A 16,488-nucleotide genomic window follows, 5' to 3' on the forward strand; every position below is an offset into this window, starting at 1 on the left:
GATTATCTAGATTATCTATATTCCTTAAGAAGTAGGATCTTATATATATAAAACTGGTGTTGAATTATTTCCAACTCCTCCTCATTCCTGCAGCTACGACAGAAATCATGCATGTAAACGTCTAATCTCCTTGCATGATTTACTATGATACAATGCCCTGTGAGGGCCCCTACTAAGGTCCTAATTTGAATTCTACTCAATTTTATAGTATTCATGAACAGACGTAGATTTAACCTTGGCCATGTTTGCCTAGTAATTTCAAAGGTATTGACACTAATCCATCTTTGATTTACAGAACTGATTAGTGCGTACTTAATAATAAGCTTAAAAGTTGCAAGAGGTACCACCATAAAATTACTTATGTCTGGCATACAGGTACCTTCTCTTGCAAGTTGGTCTGCCCTACAGTTCCCTGGAATATAGTATTTCTGTGGCCTGGAACCCAGCATAAGATTATACGATATTATTTGGCCATCTCATTTAGAGATTGGCGACAATGTAACACACTCCTTCATGTTATTTTGAATGCATTCAGGGCAGCTTGGCTGTCTGATAGAATGCAGATATCTGTTGATGATATTCTGTTTACCTCTAATCACTTTAAGGCTTCATGAATAGCGTTTATTTCCGCTTGAAAAACACAACAGTGAATTGGTAGTTTAAAAGATTCACTGACAGAAAGCTCTTCGCAATATAACTCTGATCCTACACCGGTGCCCATTTTAGGTCAGTCCGTGTAGATCTTAACGGGTGTGTTGGGTGATGGATCTTCTTCAAGCCATTCCAGTCTAGAAGGAATTTTCATTAAGAAATTCCATTCGAAGCAAAGAATGGGAGTGTGATAATCGCAATCACTTGGTATATCCGTATAGGAGTCTAAGATTATGGAATGTCCATGTGTTACAGTCTTCCATTGTGTGCTCGATTTGAGCCTTAAAGCGGAACAGGCCGCTGAGTATTTGCAGAAGGAATCTAGGGGTGACAGATCTAATATGATATTCAAAGCCAGCGTGGTTTTCATGACGCCGCATATTGCTAATTCCGCTGATCTCTGCACTTTATTCAATAAATTAGAATAGGTTTTTTTCTGCATAGCACACCACCAGACAATATTTCCTTATGGAAGAATGGGTCTGGCGACAGCAGTGTAAAGCCAATGAGCAACCTTAGGTTTAATTCCCCAGGTCTTACCTAAAGCTCTCTTACAGGCATAAAAGCCTAGGTTCGCTTTCCTGACTCTTTCTAAGATGTTTGCCTTCCAAGTCAGCTTCCTATCTATGTTTAGTACCAAGAACTTGGTTTCCTCCGAAATCACAAGAGCTTCCCCCTGATCATACTTGGACTTGGCTGAGGGATTTTGTGTTTACTGGTGAACAATATGAGTTGTGTTTTGCCTGGGTTGACTTCTAGACCACTCTTTTCTGCCCACCTATAAAGTATATCTAGAGCATTTTGTATTACGTCTCTTACTGAAGATAGAAATTTACCAGATACAGCAATAACAACATCATCGGCGTAAACTATCACCTTACATCCCACCGATTCATGTATTAACAGAAGTTTATTTACAACTGCGTTCCATAAAAACGGTGAGAGGGCTCCACCTCGCGGTGTACCTCCACTCACCGATCTGCTGAGCACCGATTCTCCTAGATTCGCTTCAATGATTCTGCTATTTAGCATTTTCTCAATGAAGCCTAACAAGCCCGATTCTATCCCAAGATCAGTGAGTGCCGCAGTGCAGTGAACTCTCTGTCGTGTAAAGAAGGTTACGTAGAGCTGTCTCTACCGATTTCCCTTTCGAAATTAGATAAAAAATTGTCAAAATTTTTCAATACGACCCTATGCTATAGTTATTCAACGCACGATATATCTTACGGCTTTTAATTCAGAGTTATGCACCAAACAAAAGATTTAAGTGAATTTGTTTAAATTTTTTGAAAGTCTCGGAATTGACTATGATTTTCTACGCCTTGAATGAAAACGTGGAGATTCAAAGAAGATTCTAAAAATACTTGTGACTTTTTCTCACTTTCATATATGGGCCTCACTGTAAACGATTATAAGCGCCGCATCATAACGCCATGGCCATAACCGTAGCCGTATATATCTATTGAAATTTGGTTTTACCCCGTAACCGTAAGCAGCTGTAAAATATTTGGCATTTGTTTTGAAATTTGCGATAAAAATTTGAATATTAGAAATATACGAGAAAACTTAATTGACTTAATGAAAAATGATACGTGTTTTTATAACAAAATGCAAAAGTTGTCATTAACGCTACTTCAATATCAGCTGTTTCTGGTTATGGCATGACTAATCGACTGGCATGACGAATGCTAAGGTTTTGGTTACGACTATGGCGCTATGATTACGGTACCCCTAATTGTAGATTTAGCTGAGAGAACCTCTAAGAGTTATTAGATAGATTGAAATTCGAAAGTAGCTTCCGAGGTATTATTTATTATTGCTCAAAAACCTCGTCGACAATCTGCAGCATGCACTAAATATCTCTAGCCGATACTAGATTTGCTGAATTCACTAGTATGGGTATTATTTTACACTTTCAGAGTATTGAAATAAGTTGTATGTAGAATTGCATTAGATAAAGTTCATATCTGCATAATAACAAACTGAAAAAATTCCAAATTTCTCATGATAAATATAAGTGGCACTCCTAAACCTTTTTAATTATAACGAAACTTTACGTGCGATTTCGGCATCACAAAATAAAACAATTTAAATTCATAAATTTTCTAAAATTACTATTATAAGAGACACCCTAATATGTATATGATGGATGTAGTTTAAAAAAATCCAATATTATTGCATAACGTGTAGGCTTTAGTTAACTAGGCTTTAGTTGCATAGTTATGGTAGAATGATCCTATTTGGGTCTCCGTTTGGTTCGTTGAATTCTTCCCATTTTAAGTGTAATTCCATTCGGCCTCCCTCATAGAAACGCTTATAGCACAAAAATGAGAAAGTCGCCTTTCAATAACTTCTCCTGCGACACATGTTTTCATCAGCAAATTTTTCACCAGCATCATAGACAGGGAGCCTCCCGATATCATTACCGGAGCTTCTGGCAAGTTACTATCGATGTGTGTGGCGCTGCTTTATCTTTATGGAACAGAATTCTTTTCTACTGGTCAAACTTAGCTGCTTCTGAGCAATTGATTACTTGCTTCATATGCCGGAGTGCAGGTCCTTTAGCTGTAGGGTAGCAGCCTATAGTAGATTTTTTCCTGCCGAGTCCACCAAGCACACAGCAAAACCTTCCAGACCGTCAATCTTGGCTTGACCACCTTATGCGCCGGCTTATAGCTGTTCGACGATCGTCTTTGCTTGGCGTTGCAAGAGCTGCACTTTTCTTCACCAGTCACAATCCGCAGAAATCGATTCTTCTTGAATCCAGTCTAACTCAGCCGGTTCCAAATTGTTTTAGGTAGAATGATTAGCTCTTGGTCAGTCGAAAACGTGTTTACGTGACGGTGGGACTCAACAATTTCAATTATTTTATCAACAACAGGCTTTTCAGAGTGTGTTGCTGGTGTTGTAGCATTCCTCATATACGTACGGGCATAAGTTCGGGTTATTCCGGTAATACAAAATCGACTGGAGTGCGATTGTCGATGACAGCCAATTAGCTAAAATAAGGTTGTGGACCATAGACACTATTCACATTTTCGGCAGCCGTCTGGCTTGCGTTTTCGGCTTTATCAAGGGAAAAGCCTCTAAACCTTTACGCACTTTCTCTTTCTGGTGTCCATCTTTGACGCGAACTCAAACAATACTGAGTCAAAAAGCCACAAAACTGTGTGCAAAGTTTGTTTTAGTACAAGATCTTCTCTTTCGCAATGCACCTGGGTTAGGCCGTGTGCACTTATATAACTCAAGATAAAGGCATGGAAAAATAATGAATTTCTTTTTACTACAACTAATTTATTTTCATAGAGCAACAAAAGGCTAAACTGCAAGCTGAAAAGGAGGAAGCACTGCAAGAACTCGCCGAACGACATCGTAAGAAACTCGCCGCTGCTGAAGAGCAAATCAAGTGAGTTGAAATAAAAAGCAATATGAAAAATTTTGTTTTCCAAAAATCTGTATTACTTGTAGTTATGTGCCTACTTAAAAGTGGTTCAAGAAAGCAGAGTCAATTGTTTGCATAAAAATACTTTCCTTATTGGCAATAGAACCTCTTGGACCGCTTTTCCCTGCATCCTTTATTTGCCACATTAATCCTTCACCATTTCATCATTTTAACAACCCGAACCTTGGATTGGCATATGTGCTTAGATATCAGATGCCGGTACCGCTGCATGGCTAGAAGCTCTTAATGAATATGGCAAATTTACTTGTTCGCATAACCTTTTTGGAATCGAATTGGAATTCATTGCATCGCTCAGTAAAATAAATCACAATTCACATCAAACAAAACCGCAGCAATCTCACCCATTTCCGGTTGTTAATAACTTTTTCTCTTCAGTGAAGAAGAACTGTTGTAAATGTTTGCATTAAATTTGGTTTATTCTACATATTTGGCTTACACTAAATTTTTATGCATAAAGGGTTTTCCTATAAGAGATGTTATTTTGATATTCAAAGAAAAATTCTATTTTTCAATATATATTAAATGATCGGAAGTTTATTTCATTATAAAGAGGAAGATCTGTCGTTAATAGTGGCGAATAACATCAGGCAAATGACCACCACGCTTACAGGACAATATCCTTTTCATGAAACTTTCCATAACCGAATTGCAAAGTGGCTGCGTTATGCCCTCGATAGCCTCACGAATTCCACCTTTGAGGTCTTGAATCGATCCTGGGCTGTTGACGTGGACCTTCTCTTTCACGTGGTCCTAAAGAAAAAAGTGACAAGGTGTTAAATCACAAGATCTCGGTGGTCAATTGTGATAACCTCTTCGAAAGATAACACAATCCTGAAACTTTTCCCGTAAAAGATCAATGGTTTCCTTGCTTGTGTGGCACGTTGCGCCATCTTTTTGAAAATAAACGTTGTCCAGATCAATACCATCCAATTCCGGCCATAAAAAATCGTGAATAATCTCTCGATATTTAAATAACACCTGTTATTGGAAAGCCCTTTATTAGGTGTGGTCCACATACTCGTTTCATTAAAAACAATTTTATGAAATGAACAAAACTCAGTTATTTCTTATTAGAAGTAGTAGACATTTCTATAACTTGTGGAATATGATTTCTGCTTCTGCCAAGAGGCTGACATTCATTCATCTTTTCCTATCCTGCAGACCTTCTACAACCCTTGCTCAAGTTTCCCAACCTCGCCGATGACTCCTACCTCTGTCTCATGACTGGCTCTGCGGGTGTCTGCCCTAAAAGACTAAATTGTTTCTGCATTGCGCACAAAATATTGGTATTTCAGAGTACTGCATAGATAAGCCTATTGGAGTCGAACTGCCCCTCCGAATTTAGTGCTCAAATACTCGCTTTTTCAGCCACCCCCAGAAAAGTCTGGCAAGATCAGATCGCAACTCCATGCGTCAAAAGTGCCTGCCAAAGTCCCACAACAAACAGAGCTGAACGATTCCAAATCAAGTGATCCAAGTATTTTGGACACGATCTTAAATGCTGCTGGCGCAAAATTAATCATCCAATTTCATTTTTGAATAACTTTTTTTACTAAAAATATAAATATTTTGAGTGATGGAAAACTTTACTTTGAACTTTATGCGCTCCATTGCTTGCCTGTTTGTTATACTGTTGCTGCCTAGAGTCAAATATGATTGACGTACGACGCCATTTGCAAAAATGATAAACCTTTCGTTATGGTGATTTATTTTGTGCCACCTTTACTTATATCGCTTGAAGTGGAATCTGTTATTAGCTTCGGTACATTCACACTTAGGGGGGTTACATTTGAATTAGAGGAACTGTCAATGAATATTAACGATTCTTCTTTCATGAAAACTAAAAAAAATCTGTCTGTCCTGTCAACACTTGCCTTCTTTGGCTCATCTATTATTTACCTGCTAATAAATTCCGGGGCTTATACGAATACAGCGAAATTCCCGAGTTATGAGCTGACTTCATTCAATATAACTCCGTTGCCTTTTTTGCCAGATCATTTGCGCTGCAGTTCCTGGGAATGCTCCTGTCAAGCTGATCCTGATAGTCAAGCTGCGATCAAGGCGTTTTCATCGCCAAGTTGCAGCTTTCTTCTGGCCAACTCCTGTAAGGAGAAGATCAAACATCTCGAATGTGTAAGAAAAATTTTCTTATATGGGTTCCAGCGCATAGGAACATAAAGGGAAATGAAATTACCAATGAGCTTGCCAGGAAGGGGTCGATAGAACTGGTTTCAGTTATCTCCATCTCAGCCATCGGTGCCGCTTGACTGTTGTTAAAGGGAAACTGCACAATTTCTTCCTTAAACAAGCGCAATACAGATAGAGTTCTATCTTATCGTGCGCCATCTCCAAAATACTTTGGCTTCAGTACGACAGAAGCAGGGCTGGAGATCCTCCGCCATCCAATTTCCAAACTCGAAGCGGTGTTCACCGTCATCTACATTATGTTATCAAAACGGCACTCTAATGGCACTTGTAGATGAACCTGTGGTACTCTTGGCATCTAGTCTACCTCTACTTATCTACCTAGGGCCGGTCAGGTCGAAAAAAATTTTAATGAATAATAAAGTTTAAATTGTTAAGATGTTGTCAAATTGTCAAAATAAATATATCACTGAAAACTCAAGATGAAATTGACTCCGCTATTGTATATTTCAATGATTGCGTAATACAAGCAGCTGCTTCCTCTACACCAACACCGAAAATGACAAATAAAGAAAATATCCCAACTTACATTAAAGAGAAAATCGGCGAAAAAAGAAAACTCCGCAAAACATGGCAAACCACCAGAAATCCCGCAGATAAAACCAAACTTAATAAGGCGACAAATGAGCTAAAAGTATTACTTACAAAGCACAAGGAGAGTAAACTTCGAAATTATATGGCAAACCTGGGAACAGCAGCATCTACAAATTACTCCTTATGGAGAGCAAAAAACCACATTAATGGCACTGTAATACATAAAGCCCATCAAAACAGAAGCCGGCACATGGGCAAGAACAAGCAAAGAAAAAGCCGATACCCTAGCCAAACACTTCTTAGATACATTTGTAAGCGAAATGGATAATCAAAACATTAACATTAAATCTGATAACATAATAAACGTTCCGCAAATCAAAACAAAAAAAGACCACCATAAGCGAAATTAAAAATCAAATAAGACAGCTAAACCATAAAAAAGCTCCAGGATATGATCTAATAAATGGAAAATTTTTAAAAGAGTTACCTGTTAAAAGAGTTGCAATTCATAAGAAATATATTTAATTGCATGTTAGAGACTAAATACTTCTCACGACTATGGAAAATTGCTCACATTACCGCCATACCCAAACCAGGAAAAGATGCCACCAAAACAGCCTCATATCGACCCATTAGCTTATTGCCAATACTTTCAAAAGTGTTTGAAAAAATATTGTTCGACCGACTAGAACCAATTTCGACAGCAAAAAAAGTGATACCAAGCCATCAATTCGGATTTAGACGGCAACACTCAACAGTCCCACAAATCCACAGAGTTGCTAACAAAATACTTAACGATATGAATGACAAAAAATATTGTGTAGATTGTGTAGAGGGAGACATCAGAATTCGTTTTAGAGGTATGGTTCCTTCGGCAAAGTTTCTTATTTTGATCCCTAAAATATGATTTTCACAGAGCAATGGACGATTTTTTTGCCTCCCCACAAAAGACACTAAAAGTTCGACCCAAATTGGGGGACATTAGAATTCGTTTTAGAGGTATGGTTCCTTCGGTAAAGTTTCTTATTTTGATCCCTAGAATACGATTTTCACAGAGCAATGGACGATTTTTTTGCCTCCCCACAAAAGACACTAAAAGTTCGACCCAAATTGGAGGACATCAGAATTCGTTTTAGAGGTATGGTTCCTTCGACAAAGTTTCTTATTTTCATCCCTAGAATATGATTTTCACAGAGCAATGAGCGATTTTTAAATCGACACGCCCTAATATACAGCGACTGTCACACCACCAAAACAAACAAATGCGTAAAAAAGGTACCTACCGGCAGAAAATATCAAACGAAGATTAAAGCGGCTCACACCGATAAAAATTACATATTGTTAATATATAACAGACTGTAATAAATAAAGGGGATGAAAAAAAAATTCTTAAGTTTTTTGTTTTAATCACGTATTTTTTTTTAATTTCTTTCTTCTTATGAAATTTTACTCTCGGTTAGTTGAGCCAACAATCCGGCTTCGGGTAGTTCTTAAAGATATTATACCATTTCGGATAGCTAAACAGACATACTAGTTTTCTAAATAGTTTGCGCAATAATTTCCATACAAAATTGTTTTTCTTTTTAATGATGTGAGATGGGAAATACTTTGTCAAAAATCGTAAATCCAAAATTAATCTTTTTTCAGTCATTTTTAACTTTGTGGACTTGGTTCAAATTTTATTGATGCTTTTCACTAACTGACGTACCCTTCAATCAAAACGAGAAAAAAAATCGGCACCTTGAACTAACATTGTAAAAAAGTGGGCATAAGGACAAAAGGAAAAAAAAATTTTTTTTTTAAATAATTTTAATTTGAATATTTTATTGGTCGTTAAGCTTTGTACTCCATTTTATATAACTAAAGTAATCATAAATGGAATAAATAATAAATAAATAAAATCACTAATACGAAGTTCCAGTAACCCTGTATACTTATAGATATAATTGTTTGTGTATTCTATTCACTCGTTTGTTGACGTAAATTTTAAATCGTTCACAAAATTTATTTTAAAAACCATCAAATTAATCTCAAATTTTCCAAGTCCATTTCGAACAAAAAAAAAAAACTAAACATTATGAAAACAAACTGAAATTTCAAAGTACACCTGTATTTGGACCACCCTGTATATAAAACCAAATATGTATGTATATTGTAATGATATTTTTTTTTGCATCAATCCATACATTTAACAGCTAAACTTACATGTGTCTGTACTCTCTCAACAGCATTTCGTATGCGAATCGTGGTGCCCTCGAGAATGATGAGACATTTTCATCATCAACATCGTCACTATCATCGCTAATTCTCACTGCCTTGTTTGTGTTTGCGAAGCGTTGGTGTCCATACATTGTGCCATCAATGTTTGTACTTTATCTGACCATGTCGCCATTATTAACGCTGGCATGCTTAGTGCTAAACATAGTCGCTGTCGTATTTATAAGATGTCGCTATTTGTTAAATGCGAAATGAATTTTGCCTATCCACTACAAATCACAATTTTGTCAACCACTACTAACTAATAAATTTATATATGCACTTACTCGTATAATAGCTGTTCATTTGAATGCAGAAAATGACAAAAAGTAGAGAGTTTTACTCCTTTGGATTTTTTTTTTGTGGCTTCTGACAGAAATCTATTGGCACTATTTTGAATCACAGCTTAAAATCTATCGGTTAGGTTAAATTACAGCGGATTCTAGTTTTATGAACAGCTTCATAGCCAATGCTGTTCAAATCAATTGCATTTCTTAATAAATGTGCTAGGAAGTGGCGCAAACTTTTTCTTAATAAACATCTTTCTTTCAGTTGATGTAACAGGCATGAATTTTTCAAGAAGGTGCACGCCGTTCATTTTTTATTTACATACCTACTACGAGCTAGTTTCCTAAATATGTAGTGTACCTTACAAGATTAGAAAAAAAAATAGTCTGGCCTAGCTATAAAATTTGATTTTACTTATAAGTATGTATATATATTTACAAGGTTGCTCAATAAGATTTGCGGTTCGAGAAGAAAAACACAATATTATGCACTTTATTATTCAGTATAGTCCCCCTGAACATCAATACACTTGTTCCAATAAGATTCCAATTTATGAACTCCATCCCTGAAATGAAAATTTGGAAAGGGCTGTCCCCATCATTTTCACGCATTTTTTTGTGTCTGGAAGCTGATGGAAGCCTGATGGGCTAAATCTGGTGAATACGGTGAATGCTCCAACAATTTGACTCGTGGGTTTTAGCCATTGTGAAAATACTCTTCTGACATGGTGCATTGTTCTGATGAAAAATAATTTTTTTGTTTTGCAAACTGGTCTTTTTTTCACGATTTGTTTCCATCACCTGGTCTAAAAGGTTACAAAAATATTCAGAATTTATTGTTTTACCAGTTTGCGAGTAATCCACAAACCAAAAAACTCATGAAAAACTGACACCTTCTTGACCAATTTCTGGACACGAACTCGTTTCGGAGCCGAGGAACCAGATTCGCACCAGTCTTTAGCTCCGATTTTTGATTTAGAATCATGATGATAGACCCAAAACTCATCCATAGTGAGGAATCGACGCACAAAATCCACTTTATCCTTTCGAAAAGGCTTTAGAAATATCAAGGCCAAAGTGTACTTCCAACATTGTGTAAAGGGTTTCCTATAAGTGCGAGTTGGTGCTCAAATGCATTAATATGGAATTTCACTTCATTCGAACGTGCGCTTTGTGCAAAGTGTGCTTGACTTTTCTTGCTGTCACGGTTGCGAGAAGTCAAATTTCCAAAGAAGCTAAGTTATTTATGTTGTCTTTGAAGTCAGTAATCAAATTCCAGTCAGCAATTGATATACTAACACCTGCAGCTGCTGAAAATGTCATAAACACAAAAAAAAAATTCAAATTCCAATTCACCCCACAGCCGCGAGAGAAGCGAGAGACAACCTTACTCTCAAACTGTTCATGCAGAATGTCCATCGTACAAAACTGATGTTACCTGTCATGTCCGACCGACTGTTGCAGATCCTCTTGGCCGAAAGGACTATAGGCAGTTGGTTTGACTGAAGACGGGCCACTTTCTATGGGCGAAGCACATGGGAAAAGTAGGCAACTTAAACAGTGCACTCTGCCCAGCATGTGGAGAGGAAGATGAGACGGCGGATTATTTTCTGTGCGTCTGCCCGGTCCTCGCTCGAATCAGGCTTGAGGTCTTTGACACTGATGTGTTAAGAAGCAACCACCTTGGCTCCTTGGCACAACAAGATCTACTCTGATTTCTTCGGAGGTCGGGTAGATTTAAAGAAAACTAAAAAGGGAGCCCGAGAGCAGTACAATGGACTTAATGTTATCTGAGTACTGTACTTGCTAGTTGTTCCAAAGAAAAAAAAAAAATAAAGAAATGTCCACTGTAGCGCTCGCCGTGTTTCACCATTGTGTTGGAACCGCACCTCGTTGATGTCCATATCTTTCAATTTGGTCCAAAATATTTGGTTATTAACGAACTGTAGAGCTTCCCATTGGCTGTGATTTTCGAACAAGTACGAACTGGCGACACCACCGACTCAAAATCTACACCAAACAGTAACTTTCGTTGGATACATTGTCAACTGACGAATCTCGTGTGGAATGGAGTCGACCTATCTATAGCAATTTTCGTCATTATCAAAGTTCTTCATTTAATTCAAAGTATTTTTTCGTTCCACATGATTTTTCCACCAAAAATTAGGGTCTTTTTCCAAACACTGCCAGGCCCAAGCAGCGCATAGGCGTCATTCCGTGTGGTCATAGGCTTTGAGCACCTGAGTGATTCTTTACAGATTCAGGCTTAAGACCCAATAGAAAATTTGCCAAGTTGAAGTCTACAGTCGACTTTTTGTCTATGGCGTGGGGTTAACCACCTCGGGTTGTCATACACATTTTCACAAGTGGAGGCGATGGTTTTAGTTTTCCTGATGCACAATTAGCTTATGGGTGTTTGCTTAGTGAAAAGCTCGCCATACAGCAGTAAATTTGGCCTCTGTAATAGAATGTAACCTCAAGGATATGCTCTCTAGGGTTCTCTCCCCGGCATGTACAAATTCTGCACCACCAAAAAATTTGCAAACCAATCTTCTTATTATTCTTCTCCATTTTGCTAACTCCCACCAACACTAAGTAAAGGCAAATTCTCCCCAATTGCTCCTCCCTTTTCCTCTACCACCATGAATGAACACTTTGGAATACTTTGGCCCGAAGAGTTATATACATTAATTTTATGTGGTCTAGCCAGCAGAACTGAGGCATCTTTAATTGACAAACTTTAAAGCTTCAAAGCTCGCTGTTCGGTTTTTGTTGTTGTTTTCATAGCAGCATAAACATTCCCTATATGCAATGGAATGGTGCTGGAGTGACCAGTCCTTGGGCGGATATACATCCGGATCATTCCACTCGCGTAGGACTGACTGTCGTGGTATTCACGACTACCATGGCCACGGTATTCACCGTAAAATATGTTCCCTTGAAAATTGTAAGTTCGTCTCATCGAGGTTTTCAGGGGCCTAGCTTTTGCGATATACAGTAGGGCGCACTTAAAGATGTTCTCAGATAGTGAACTGGGCCGCCCACCGCTACCCTACCCAACGAATATTTAAAGAATCCTGGTTCTTAACACTTAGGAATAGTTTACACTTGACAAAACCGAACACAATATATTGAGAGACTTATAAAGTATGATTTTTACTTGTGCGGAGTACAGAGTACACAGTAGCAATGATTGGCAGGAAGCTGGATTCTGCGTTGGATTTGAAACTCCTAGCATTAATAATATAGAATTAGCTAGTTTTAGATCAGTATTTCATTTTCGAGAGACGAGTGATTATCAGAAGAGAATCACTCGGAAACCAGGGTAATGCGATAATATATTTTAGAAGCTCAATTGAATTTGGTTTATTGTTACTTCAAAGCACTATTTGTTGAGCCACATGCATATATAAATGCCGCTTGCATAATTTTTTTTTCTTAACGCGCAGTAGATCACCTTTGAGAAAATTGAAATTCAAAAATGTGTATTAAGTCCCTGCACCATTCATTTCCATTAACACAAGATTATTTACTTTTATACCCAACTATTCTTCGAACTCTAACAAACTTTTCCAAATTTTTCGCTAATAATTACAAAAACTAAAATCAAAACCAATCAACAACCGGCAACAGAGAAATTGAGCTTCAACACCAACACGATCTGAAAGATCTAAAGGCGGCATACGATACAGAGAAGGCGGCTATGGACAAACGGGACATCAGCAATACAAACGAAATTGAGCAGCTCCATAGGAAATGTCGGTGCCTGACAAATCTGTAAGTATTGGATTTTGATTTTCATACTAGTCCACATACACACATATGTATGTATGTAAGTAATAAAAGTAGCAGTAAAAAAAGTAGTTAGGAAGCCCTAGAGAATATATTAGAACGCTTTAAAGTTTAGCAGTTTCGTGGAAAATGTCTATATTTGCAAAATTCGCTAAATCCTGTTGTACTGTAAAAGCTTTAATGGACGTTGTCACGCATGATCCTTAAAGCTTAAAGTGTAGATGTTGTAATAACGGAATTAACCTGTTAAAATTGAATTGGCTTAAGATATTTATTTTGGAGTCAAATTGCTCATTCATCTGTAGTGAGACTTTTTGTTTTCACTGCTATAATTTTCCTCCATTTTCTCTGCTTTTCTTGCAGTTTTGAAGAGATGCGCATGCGTTACGAACGCCGCGATCCCCGACCTGAAGATTTGCGTGAAATTGACGAATTGCGTAGCCGCTGTGAGTCACAGGAGCGTGACCTATTCGACCTAACCGACCGCTTGCGTGAAATGCAAATACAAATGACAGCTATGCAAGCGGCTAACGGTGATGCGGCCAAGAAGGTTGCGAAGCAAGTGAAGAAGCCACCACCGAAAACGATACCAACCAATTGTGACGTCATCTACGAAGATGAAAACGAAGAACGTGAATCACCACCCCCGCAAACATCACCCCTAAACAATCATGTGGATAACAACGATGATGAAGATGATGATGCTGATGATGCTGATGATGATGCCGAACAAGATGAGGAGCAAGAAAGCGACGATAATGAAGAGGTAGATGAGGACGAAGTGGTTCAAACAGCAGAGCAGAATTTAGAGAAACGCAAGAATGGGAAAAATCAATCGCGATGCGTGAATAGTAATGCCAAAACTGCCAATCTCATCATTTCGGGCAAGGAGCATTTTCAGAAAAAAAACGACACAATTAATGAGGCCGATGAGAGTCATATGATTACAGCAGTGTAATAGCACAGCTTTGAAAAGCTTACTATTACCATTTTTTAACAAAAAATGTCTTTGACATGCGTTACTGACAGTTTTCTAGCTCCCACGTACATATCTACAAACACATACACACACACACACACACACATGCGCACACAAGTACATTGCTTATAAGCAGATATTTTGTTTTTCAATGAATTGATTTTGTTTGAATTATTAGTTACTCTATTTATATAGAAATTGTTACAAAGCTACATGAATTTCGCGTCGCGTTGAAAGAAAAAACACACAAACTCATATATATACACATACATATACATACATCCTTATGCAGCTTTTTGCAAACTTTTATGAATGAAATAAAGTTTTGGCTATTTTAAAAATTTGCCTTTTTTTAAAAAATAAAACATAAATGCTGCGAAATTATGATATTCAAACGATATATTAAAAAAAAAAAACGAAAAATTTTAAATAACCACAAATGTAAACTAAAATTAAGTGTAAAAAAATCGCCAAGCTTGAAATGTAACTTGAAATTAATATATATGATTTGTAACTATAAAAAAATGTGTTTTTTCATTTTGTGTTACTTTTTTAATCCTATTTACACCTTCAACTGACTAGTCAATGTGAAAAAAATGTGCTGCAACAGAAATGTTAAATGCATAACGTACATTTCCACTGTTACAACATATCTGCCCAATGAAGTATTTTAACATTGCTTTCCTAACATGAGCTGTTACTTTACAGTTTGACAACAGAGGGTCTGCTCTGCGATGAGTATGGTAGCTGCGCCAAGAAAGGAAATTGTATTGCAAAACAATTTGTTCCAACAAAATGCTGACAATGTAGATTAGTTTATTTGAACTTTATTTCTATAAAAATATATATAAAGCAAAAGCATGGGAAGCTATGAAAAGCGAAATTTAAGAAGTAAGCTATGAAAAGTAAAAGGCGTCTGATAAATTAATATTCCAAAGCACTCTTTGGATCATTCGAGTATTGGTGATTGAAAGATGAGTGCGTGCCGGTAAAGAAGTGAAGTGCTAAGTTGTGTAACTCCGGGAGAATCGTTACATATTTAAATGCGGTAATTCAGTACAAAATAATAGATTTGCTTTCGCATCCTAATTTAGGGTATTTTCAGGAGGTTTTTTTACAACAAAAAAATGAAAAACGATACATATAATATATATAATTGGCGAGTTCACCCTTTTTGGGTGTTTGGCCGAGCTCCTCCTCCTATTTGTGGTGTGCGTCTTGATGTTGTTCCACAAATGGAGGGACCTACAGTTTCAAGCCGACTCCGAACGGCAGATATTTTTATGAGGAGCTTTTTTTCATGGCAGAAATACACTCGGAGGTTTGCCATTGCCTGCCGAGGGGCGACCGCTATTAGAAAAATGTTTTTCTTTAATTTTGGTGTTTCACCGAGATTTGAACCTATGTTCTCTCTGTGAATTCCGAATGGTAGTCACGCACCAACCCATTCGGCTACGGCGGCCGCCGGGATTAGTCTTCTAAATATCGCCTCTAAGGTTCTAGCGAGCGTATTGTGTGAAAGGCCGAAGCCCACCGTCAACCAACTGATTAGACCTTATCAGTGTGGCTTCAGACCTGGAAAGTCTACCATCGACCAAATATTTTCAATACGCCAAATCTTGGAAAAGACCCATGAAAGGAGAATCGACACACACCATCTTTTCGTCGACTTCAAAGCTGCATTCGACAGTACGGAAAGGAGTTACCTGTATGCCGCGATGTCTGAATTTGGTATCCCCGCAAAACTAATACGGCTATGTAAGATGACGTTGCTCAACACCAGCAGCGCCGTCAGAATTGGGAAGGACCTCTCCGAGCCGTTTGATACCAAACGAGGTTTCAGACAGGGTGACTAGCTGTCGTGTGACTTCTTTAACCTGATGTTGGAGAGCATCGTACGAGCCGCAGAACTTAATCGCTCAGGCACAATTTTTTATAAGAGCCTACAATTGCTGGCGTATGCCGATGATATTGACATCATTGGCCTTAACAACCGCGCTGTTAGTTCTGCCTTCTCCAAACTGGATAAAGAGGCAAAGCGAATGGGTCTGGTGGTGAACGAGGACAAAACAAAGTACCTCCTGTCTTCAAACAAACAGTCGGCGCACTCGCGTATCTAACACTCTACAAGGCCCTCATCATGCCCATCCTAACGTATGGCGCAGAAGCTTGGACGATGGCAACATCCGATGAAGCGACGCTTGGAGTGTTTGAGAGAAAGATTCTGCGTAAGATTTTTGGACCTTCGCACGTTGGCAACGGCGAATATCGCAGGCGATGGAACGATGAGCTGTATGAGCTTTACGACGACATAGACATAG

General features: G+C 38.0%; 1 protein-coding gene across 3 annotated transcripts in view; it reads left to right on the plus strand.

Annotated features, from left to right (window-relative positions):
- Positions 1 to 14,661, plus strand: part of LOC128855041 (uncharacterized) — an 87,772-nt gene extending 73,111 nt beyond the window's left edge. The window contains exons 12-14 of one of the 3 annotated variants that reach the window (XM_054089624.1): positions 3,958 to 4,057; positions 13,030 to 13,173; positions 13,552 to 14,661. In XM_054089624.1, the coding sequence (XP_053945599.1) occupies positions 3,958 to 4,057; positions 13,030 to 13,173; positions 13,552 to 14,146 (839 nt within the window). In that variant the 3' untranslated portion in view covers positions 14,147 to 14,661. Of the gene's footprint in view, positions 1 to 3,957; positions 4,058 to 9,081; positions 9,405 to 13,029; positions 13,174 to 13,551 lie in introns of those variants that run through there. The other 2 variants (XM_054089625.1, XM_054089626.1) reach the window with 2 other exon arrangements.
- Positions 14,662 to 16,488: the final 1,827 nt, after the last annotated feature.

The sequence above is a fragment of the Anastrepha ludens genome, chromosome 2, assembly GCF_028408465.1.
Source record: "Anastrepha ludens isolate Willacy chromosome 2, idAnaLude1.1, whole genome shotgun sequence".
NCBI lineage: Eukaryota > Metazoa > Arthropoda > Insecta > Diptera > Tephritidae > Anastrepha > Anastrepha ludens.